Raw genomic sequence first — 9,969 nt, 5'->3', positions numbered from 1 at the left:
CCCCCCCCAGCTGCTCTCACCCCCACCCCCGCAGGCAGAGCAGATCCTGGCCGACTTCCAGCTGCAGGAGGCCGACTTGAAGAAGGTGATGTGGCGGATGCAGAAGGAGATGGCGCGAGGCCTGCGGCTGGAGACCCACGAGGAGGCCAGTGTGAAGATGCTGCCCACCTACGTGCGCTCCACCCCGGAAGGCTCCGGTACCGAGGCCCGGGACAGGCAGGGGCGGGACCCACTGGGGAGCTGGTAGCTCCTCACCTGGAGGCGGCTGTCCCTGGTCCCAGGGGGCAGAGGCAGCCAGAGTACGTGCTGACAGCTCGGACTGTCCCCAGAGGCCCAGGACGGCTCCACTAGCCCAGCCCTGCATCTTCAGGATAACTGCCCCCTGCCCCCACCTCAGGAAAACTGTTTTTGTCATCTCATAACAAGAAACCGGTTCTCTGTGGTCAGTGGGGGGAACCCCAAGCCCAATCCTGAGTCTGGGCCCTTCACTAGGCCTTCACTTGGGCCCTGGGCTTGGCATGACTTTGGTCCGAGGCAGGGGACTCCCACTGACTTCCCTAGCTCACCTTTGACTCTAGGGATCCCCAGATGCCTGGAGCCATCAGCCCCTTGTCCAGCTCCTCTGAGCCCCACCCTGCCCTCTTCTCCTTCCCTCCCTGGTCTTGGGGTCCTGCCGGCTGGCACCCAGAGGCTGATGTGCTTCTCCCTGTGGCTGCAGAAGTTGGGGACTTCCTCTCCCTGGACCTGGGCGGCACCAACTTCAGGGTGATGCTGGTGAAGGTGGGGGAGGGCGAAGAGGGGCAGTGGAGCGTGAAGACCAAGCACCAGATGTATTCCATCCCTGAGGACGCCATGACGGGTACTGCTGAGATGGTGAGCAGTGAGGGGCAGGGGCTGGGGGGCTGGGGCTGGGGGGCCAGGGTGGGGGCTGGGCATCAGGGGCCAGGGGCCCGTGGGGCTGGGGGCCAAGGCGCTGGGGCTGGGAGGCCAGAGGACTGGGGATGGGGACCAGGGGACTGGGGGTCAGGGGCCTGGGGAGCTGGGGGCCAGGGGCTGGGATCAAGTCTGCCTGGGATCTCAGCACTCCCTCGACCTGGCAGGACGGCCTGCCTGTCCACCAGGGGCAGGGGCACCTATTGGCAGGAGAGCCACTCGGCCTCAGAGGGCCCAGGGAGGGGGCTGAGTGGCCACCAGGCATGGCCCCAGCAGGTCACATTCCTGCCCAGTTTTCCAGAAAGGCCAGACATGTGACAGCAGCTGCGGGAACACGCCCCTCCAATGGGCACACAGCCCATTCTGCCGTCTCCCTATGTGTCACCCCATCACCTTCCACCAGCATGGACATCAAGTGGGGTGATTGCAGTCATCACGTCTGCCCATGGTGGGGGGACTCAGGAGAGGGTGCAGAAGTACAATGAGCCCTTGGGGGAGGTGGGCAGAGGCAGAGGGTTTCAAGGCAGGAGTCCCGTGGCAGCCTGGGCCTCACCACACCCCTGCATGCTGTGGGACTGGACATGAAACAAGGCAGCAGGGATGGTGTGGATGCCTCCTGCAGCCCCAGCTGCCAGCAGGGGGCAATACCCAGTGCTGCAGACAGGCCCACACAGGCAGGCTGGAGTCCAGTGGGTGGTGGAGACAGAAATCAGCATTACGGCCAGGGCTGTGCCTCTGTCCAGAGTCTGCGGCTGGATGTCATTGGGTCCGCCAGGAGGGACAGGCTGACAGTGCACGGCCTTGGGCAGGAGTCCCGCAGCAGGGGTCCCGCGGCCAGCTCTCCCATGGTCAACGGCCAGTTTGCTGTGTGTCCTCCAGCTCTTTGACTACATCTCTGAGTGCATCTCCGACTTCCTGGACAAGCACCAGATGAAGCACAAGAAGCTGCCCTTGGGCTTCACCTTCTCCTTCCCCGTGAGGCATGAGGACATCGACAAGGTGGGGCAGGTGCAGGGCCAGGGGCGGAGGGCCCCCATGAACCCCACCGTGCCTTCACGTGTAGCCCCCCTTTGGGGAAAAGCCTTGGTCCAACCCGTGGCTCCATCACTTACCTTTCGGGAGACTGGGAACTGGTTACACGGCTGATGCTGTCTGCCTTAGTCCCCCAGCGCCCTACAGGCCGGCAGCACCATCACCCATCAGAGATCAGGAGACAGGCTCAGGAGGCGGTGCTGGGGCTCAAACACAGACCGCCAGACACCAGCACAGCTGTGTAGCACCACAATGGGCTGAGGCTTCCCCTACGTGCACACACGTGAAGTATACACACACGTGCATTATAGACGCTATGTACGCATGTACGTATCAACCATACACGCACATATACACGCAGGTCAATTACACGTACACACTAACACATGTTGGTTATACACGTGCATACACACGTGTGTACATCATACATACGTACACCCATCAACTGTGTGCCCTGAACAGGTGCACACACACCAACTACATGTGTACACATGTAAGTTGCACACATCAAGTGTAAACATGTTGCACACACATACAGCCTCTCAGAGACAAGCCAGCTCAGTACCTCCGGCAGGAACGGCATCCCATGCTGGTCTCCCAAGCCCCCTCCCCACAGCACACCAAGGGCCAGATGGTACCTTCTCATGCCTGAGGGGGCGTCCTGGGGGACATGAACCCCAGCTCCATATGGGGCTGCTCTCCTCAGGACCTCATCCCTACTCTGGGAGGATGCCTCTGGGCTTGACAGTATAAACACTGTCACAGTGGCTGGAACCCAGCCTTGCAGAAATAGGAAATACTCATAGAGAACGCTTCTCAAACTTATGGGTCCGCTTGGAGCCTGTTTCCTGCACTGTGCAGTGGGAGATCCTCACCCTGCCCCCAGTGTCCATCAGGAGCCACAAGACCTCACGTCTTCCCTCAGGGCATCCTCCTCAATTGGACCAAGGGCTTCAAGGCCTCAGGAGCAGAAGGGAACAACATCGTTGGGCTCCTACGTGATGCCATCAAACGGAGAGGGGTGAGGTGGCTCTCCGTGACTGACCTGGGACCCCCCTCCCCTCAGGCCAGGATGCCAGGGAGGGCCTTCTGGGCATCCTTCACCTGGCTGGACACCAGCCCCATCACTGCTGCCTCTGTGCCTCCTGGCAGGACTTTGAAATGGACGTGGTGGCGATGGTGAATGACACTGTGGCCACGATGATCTCCTGCTACTATGAAGACCGCCGGTGTGAGGTTGGCATGATTGTGGGTAAGGATCCATGCCCTGCCCTGCCCTGTCTGGGGGCCTTGGCCTCCACGAGAGACAGAGCAAGGCTGTGCACCCCTGCTGGCCTTGGTCTCCAGGCCTGAGGACTGAGCAGTCAGTGATGGTCAGAGCAGGGCCCCTGTGCCAGGCAGAAACCCCAGAGGTGACAGGGTCTGGGGTGGTCTCGGGGAGATGCAGGGGTGTCCTGGGTGCAGCCAGTGCTCACTGCTGATGCACAGCACTGCACGGCACAGCAGCTATACATCTTCAGGGCTCATCAGGGTTTAATCACACCACCTTGTCTGGCAAATCGACCAAACGGGACACATTTGTCCAAGTGGACGAGGGTTAGCACAAGTGATGTCATCCCTTCCTGGACGGTCTTCCTGTGGCCCAGAGCAGCCGGCCTGTCCCCCCCCGAAGTGAATGCCGGTGCCGGGAGTGGAGGCAGCTCTGGCCCAGTGGGCCTTCCACACCGGCCTCAGGACTTTCCAGAAGTTCCTGAGGCCTCAGGAGTGTTTGCTGAGGATCAATCCCATTTGATTACTTATCTACTGGGCACACAGGCTACTCGAGTGTCCTGCAGCCTCCAGGCTCTGGGTCCCCAGAAAGTCAGTGGCAAAGTTGTTTGCTTCACTGGGCCCTTCAGAGCCAGACCTGCAGCTTGTCTATGCCCCCAGGAACCCACTTCCAGCCATACACACGTCCTCACCTGCAGCCTGACCGCTTCGTCCCTCTTTTTATTTCTCACATCTTCTGCTTCCGTTCTTGACTTTCAGATGGCAAGCTGCCTCTGAGTTCACCAACAGAACAGAGGCTGCAGGAACCCACTGTCCTGGCTCTCCCCTTCGGAGCTGCCCAGGGCAGCTGAGTGGGGGCACAGTTCCCCAGGACACCCGGCTTGGTGCCTGAGCCCTGCAGCTGCTGCCCAGCACAGACGGCAGAGGGGGGCCTGTGCTCACAACCACCCTGCAAACACTCTGCTCAGGGCTTAAACGCATGTTTGTGGGGTGCCTGGGGGGCTCAGTTGCTTGAACCTCAACTCTGATCCCAGAGGCGTCAGGCTCTGAACTAAGCATGGGGCCTGCTTGGGACATATTCTCTTTCTCTTTCTCTCTCTCCCCCTCTGCCCCTCCCCTACTCATATGCTCTCTCTCTAAAAACCAAACCAAAACAAATATGTTTATGATAATTACCAGAGTCCAAAAATCGGGATAATGCACATCAAAGTCTGGGTTTCTGGGTTTTTTCCTACAAAAAACTGGAAGGGCCTGCATCACTGGGCCCCCATTCCTCCTGGGCAGCTCCACCAACTAGCATTTAAGATGATGTCCCTGATGGCTTTAGGGGCGTGCCGCCCATACAGTCACCCTCAGAAACCATTTTGCAACTTGATAATTTATCACCAAAGGACACCACCTTTTCACTCTGCAAGGGACTCTGCAAATTACAAATCCCAGAACCAGCGCCATGTGCAGTAACCCACGTGCTGCTCCCTGGGGCCCAGGCTGTGCCTTACTCACCTCTGAGTGCCCCTGAAAACAGGGCCCAGAGAAGCTCAAGCACATGCAGGGAAAATACCGAAAAGCAAGGCTGGTGCACAAACAGAATAAAACCATAACCCCACACACCTCTAGGTGGCAGAGTCCTTGGACACATTTCATGGAGTCCTCCCAAGTCCCCGGGGTAATAGGAGGAGAAGATGTCACCATCCCTTCCTGAAGAAGGGGAACAAGCCCAGAGAAGTGGCCTCATTTGTGCCATGTCACACAGCAAACCCAGGTCTTCTAGTGCCTGGGAGAGCCGCCTTTCCATTAAGGCGTGCAATGCAGTGGCGGGTGCGGAGGGCTCCCGGAACACCCGGCCACAGGGGGCTTCCTGCAGGGTGGGGGTGGAGAGGCGGGTTCCGGGGGGGGGGGGCCTGACCCCGCGCCCCCCACAGGAACAGGCTGCAATGCCTGCTACATGGAGGAGATGCACAACGTGGAGCTGGTGGAAGGGGACGAGGGCCGCATGTGCGTCAACACCGAGTGGGGCGCCTTCGGGGACTCCGGAGAGCTGGACGAGTTCCTGCTGGAGTATGACCGCGTGGTGGACGAGAACTCCCTGAACCCTGGGCAGCAGCTGTAAGGACTACCCCTCCCCCTCGTCCTGCCCCTGCAGGCAGATGCCGGGCTTGTTTTTAAACAACTCGGGGGGCGGTGGGGGGAATCAAACCGACCATCCCTTCGCCAGCTGGCTCCTCTCTCCTTCGGCTCACACGCACCCTGTGAACCCGTAACAGTAAGATGTGAAGGGTTAGTCCGCAGAAAGAGCGGCTGTGAGCGGATGAGCCGGGCTCTCCCCCGGCCGGCAGGTGACCACCGGCATAGGGCGGCTCTGAGACCCCCAAGCAACGGGTTCAGCCCAGAGTTCCCCAGAGTAGACCTCTGTTCACGTTCACAGGATGCACAGTAGGGTTTCGCAGAAGGCTGCGGTGTAGCCTGGACAGCTCTAAACCGGCCGCACAGAGCCTGAGTCGTTGCTCTCCTAATTCTTGAGCTTCGTCTCTGGCCCTCATGACCTCCGCTCTGTCAGTCGTACCCAGTGTACTTACCGATGAAAATACGCGGGCTCACAAATGCGGAGCACGTAGGCGCCAGCTCTGCGCATACCAGGGCACAGGGCCCAGGGCCGCCAGCGGTGGCCGAGGCCCCAGGCGGGTCACCAGTCCCTCCGCGCCCGAGTTTCTGTAACCACACCGGTACTGGGCGGTGAGCGTGGGACGATGCCTGGGCCTCAGAGGGGCTGGACCGAGGGGCAGGGTGCAGAGGCTCCAAACCCAGGTTGATAAATGAGGGAACAGGTAGGAACCCGGACTTGCACGCAGTGTCAAGTGCCCCACCTGGCCCTCCTCGTGGCTGCGCGTGGGGACCTCCCTGGGGCAGCTGAGCACCGCACCCTCTCCCCCCCCCCGCCCCCGGCTGCGGGAGATGACCCGGCCGCCCTTCGTGCAGATACGAGAAGCTCATCGGCGGCAAGTACATGGGCGAGCTGGTGCGGCTCGTGCTGCTGAAGCTCGTGGACGAGAACCTGCTCTTCCGCGGGGAGGCCTCGGAGCAGCTGCGCACGCGCGGCGCCTTCGAGACGCGCTTCGTGTCGCAGGTGGAGAGGTGCGCGGGGCGCGAAGGGCTCGGGGCGGCATCCAGGGAGCGGGGCGCAGGGGGCTCGGGGCTCCAGGGGGCGGGGAGCAGGGGGCTAGGGGCAGGATTCCAGGGGCGGGGCGCAAGGAGCGCAGGGGGCTCGGGGCGGGGCGCAGGGGGCGAGGTCTGGGAGCGGGAGCGCAGTGGAGCCCGCTCCTGGGCAGCTGATGCGACCCACGCGCCCCCTCTGTGGCTCCGCACCGCCGTGGACGTCGTCTCACTTGATCCACGCAACAGCCCCGAGGCGCGCCTGTGTATCCAAGGTTAGAGCGGAGACCCTGGGCTTAGAGAGAGGCGCAGTGACCAGCTTACTGCTGGTCCCTGATGGAATCGGACCCGCTCCTCTCCGGAGCCCGAGCCCCAAGCGCTTTGCCTGGGTGAGGTGGGCAGGGGAGGGGTAGAGGCCGCCGCCGCCGGGGTCGGGGTTGGGCCGGCCCGGGGCCGAGCGACCCTCCTGCGACGCCCTCCCCTCCGGCCGCCCCTGCCCCGCAGCGACTCGGGCGACCGCAAGCAGATCTACAACATCCTGAGCACTCTGGGGCTGAGGCCCTCAGCCACCGACTGCGACATCGTGCGCCGCGCCTGCGAGAGCGTGTCCACACGCGCCGCGCACATGTGCGCCGCGGGACTGGCGGGCGTCATCAACCGCATGCGCGAGAGCCGCAGCGAGGACGTGATGCGCATCACCGTGGGCGTGGACGGCTCTGTGTACAAACTGCACCCCAGGTGAGCGCGCGCACGTCCGCCCTTCCCGTCGGGCCCCAGCGGCCCTCCTGGGTGCGCGTCCTGAGGGCGCGATGCAAGCGGAAACGAGCTATCCCGGGACTCAAGGGTTATCTCCTCGTCTCCCAGACGAGGAGGAGGGAGGGTCCCCTAGGCTTACCCCCTCCGCGTGCTGCACGCACCCTGAAGCTGAGCTGCTCTGAAGAGGCGGGGTGGGGGGGGCGGCGTTTCGGGAATGCAAAGACAGGGGGCGCCAGCCCTGCTTCCCCTGCTCAGCTTCAAGGAGAGGTTCCACGCCATCGTGCGCAGGCTGACGCCCAGCTGCGAGATCACCTTCATCGAGTCGGAGGAAGGCAGCGGCCGAGGCGCCGCCCTGGTGTCCGCGGTGGCCTGTAAGAAGGCCTGCATGCTGGGCCAGTGACGACAGAGGCCACGAGGCAAGGAGGAGGCAGGGCTCGCTGGACCTGGGCTCCTGGGGACTCGCTCCCCACAGGAGCCCCCCAGCCTGGCCCAGTGAGGAGGTCTCTTCGTTGTAAGGACCTGGACGCCTCGCCTCCTATCCCCGTGGTGACCCTGGAAGATGCGGAAAGGCCCGCGGGGAGGAGGGGGCGGGGAATTGCAGCGCCCAGGGCAGGCCTCTTGCCTCAGAGGCAGTTGGTGGGACAGCCACCAACCCTGACTGGGTTGGGAGCTGAGATGAGCAGGAATGGAGACCACCCCCACCCCCAAACCCCCCACCTATCCTGCTGGAATCAAGGACCCACACAGAGGGGAGCTGCTCACTCAGGACTTTGCTGCATTTCTGCACTGCCTGCCTCTTGGCGCCTTTGGCCATGTCAGCCTCCCGTGGGCCCTGCTCTGGACCCTGCGGTGGCATGGGGACTCAGCCCACTGGGAATGCAGCCCTGCTGACCTGGATGGACCTAGACCCGGGTTCCACAGGGGTCCCAGGCTGCCAGCCACCCGGGCCTGGCTGTTTTCCTGCCTGGTGGGGGTTGGGAAGTGGGAGAGGACAGGCTCCAGGACTGGTTCCACAGTGGAGGCAGCTTGTCCCTGAGGCCTGGAGATGGTGGCTTTTGTGCTGCCTTACTGCCATCCACCAGTGGTTTGTGGTTTTGGGATGCACCCTCACAGTGCAAGACACAGAGCCCCTACAGCCCCTGCCCAGAGGGACCCAGGAGGAAGAGGAGCCCCCCACACTCCCACCCACCGGCAGGCCTGGGAGCACCCCTGTGATGGAGTCTTCAGCTCCCATGGGGCTGGCCTGGAGAGAAACCTCAGGCAGCACTCAGCACCCAGGGACCCCAGGCCTCCCTCTTCCCACCAGACCTCCATGTGCCACACCAACCTCTCATGCCCAACCTGGGACTGTGTGGTTTTTTAAATAAAAGTTGTAAAAATTTAGAACATGGCCTTGACCAGTGTTCTCTGATGTCTGTGCATACTGGCTGTGGGACAGTAGGGAGACCTGATCACATGCACACAGACACTTGCAAGCCTAGGTATGTCTTGGAATTCACACCCCCCCCCCCGGCCGTGATGGGGAGTGTGCAGTGACACACAGACCTAAGGGTTAGAAATGAGGTGGCATTGGCGGGTGGTGGGGGTAGGTTCTGCATTGCCCCGGCTGGCTGCCTGTGGGGACGTGGGTGTGGACCCACTGTCTCTGGTCACTCAGCAGCTCTGCGGTGTCTGAGAGCCCCAGGGAGGGGCTTCGAGGAGTTAGGGGCCAGGGCACTGCTCTGGGAAGTGGGCTGGGCTGCTCCTGCTTCCGGCTGGTCTCTGCAGGGATCCCCTTGGATCCACTTGGGTTGTGACAGGGATGGGGTAAGGGGGGAAGGGGTTGCTGAGGTGCCTGCAGTGCTCCTGGGTGAGGCCTGTTTTGAGTTAGCTGAGCCCAGGGCCTGACACTGCCGACTCTCACCTTAGCCCGGTTACCTACAAACGCATTTACAGGATTAGAACATATGCTCGCTTTTCAGTGACAGGAGCTACCAGCAAATCTGGAAAGACTATTATTTCACTCTGAACTCAGCCTGCAGCTGTGGTTGGGAGCTGTCACATCCCCGTCCAGATGTTCTCTTGTGTTCCCAGATGTCTCATGTGGGACTGGTCAGAGCCTTTGAGTTCTCTTATTTTTTTAAGCTTTTTAAAAGTTTAGTTATTGTGTGAGAGAGAGAGAGCGCGCACACACCCACGTGAGTGGGGGGCAGAGAGAGAGAGAGAGGGAGAGAGAGAATCCCAAGCAGGCTCCACACTGTCAGCACAGAGCCTGAAGCGCGGCTGGATCTGAGGAAATGTGGGATCATGACCTGAGCCAAAGTCAACAGTTGGATGCATAACCAACTGAGCCCCCCAGAAGCCCCAGGCCCTTTCAGTTCTCTTGAATTGGAGTCACGCACGAGAATTTGCAGGAGCGTCATCCAGTCACTTTGTCATCACTACCACTTGCTCCTCTCCCCGCAGTCGCATGTTGGACCCGTGTCAGTGTAAACTACCTCCTAATTGTTCTTCACAGTGCAGTTCAGGGCGTCCTGTTGATTTTTTAAGTTTTCTTTGCAAGTAGGTTATATATTTTATGAATTTCATTATCGTCAGGGAGGAATTATAAAATAGTTACTGTTACACGAAAGGGGCGTTGGGTCTGGCGGACTGACACGGATCCCTGCCACAGCAGCTGCCCTCTTTGCATCCCTCGCCCCAGGGGCAGAGCCAGGTTCTGGGGTAGAGGTGGCGGGCAGACAGTGCGCCCCCAACTTGTGTTCTAGACAGGCCCCAGCCCCCAGCCGCTCTCTGCCCTGGGCCTGGAAGCAGCCGGTGAGGCTGCAACTCTGGCAGAGAAGAGGGTGA

At 61.2% G+C, this 9,969-nt stretch overlaps 1 protein-coding gene across 1 annotated transcript in view; it reads left to right on the top strand.

Moving 5' to 3' along the window:
* Positions 1 to 8,530, top strand: part of GCK (glucokinase) — a 12,840-nt gene extending 4,310 nt beyond the window's left edge. Inside the window, exons 2-10 of the mRNA XM_049641164.1 lie at positions 35 to 197; positions 719 to 873; positions 1,813 to 1,932; positions 2,891 to 2,986; positions 3,118 to 3,217; positions 5,157 to 5,340; positions 6,211 to 6,366; positions 6,889 to 7,122; positions 7,396 to 8,530. Of these exons, the coding sequence (XP_049497121.1) occupies positions 35 to 197; positions 719 to 873; positions 1,813 to 1,932; positions 2,891 to 2,986; positions 3,118 to 3,217; positions 5,157 to 5,340; positions 6,211 to 6,366; positions 6,889 to 7,122; positions 7,396 to 7,540 (1,353 nt within the window). The 3' untranslated portion in view covers positions 7,541 to 8,530. The remainder of the gene's footprint in view (positions 1 to 34; positions 198 to 718; positions 874 to 1,812; positions 1,933 to 2,890; positions 2,987 to 3,117; positions 3,218 to 5,156; positions 5,341 to 6,210; positions 6,367 to 6,888; positions 7,123 to 7,395) is intronic.
* Positions 8,531 to 9,969: the final 1,439 nt, after the last annotated feature.

This window comes from Panthera uncia, chromosome A2 (assembly GCF_023721935.1).
Source record: "Panthera uncia isolate 11264 chromosome A2, Puncia_PCG_1.0, whole genome shotgun sequence".
Lineage (NCBI taxonomy): Eukaryota > Metazoa > Chordata > Mammalia > Carnivora > Felidae > Panthera > Panthera uncia.
Note: the sequence above shows the minus strand (reverse complement) of the source record. Positions and strands in the feature narration are given on the sequence as shown.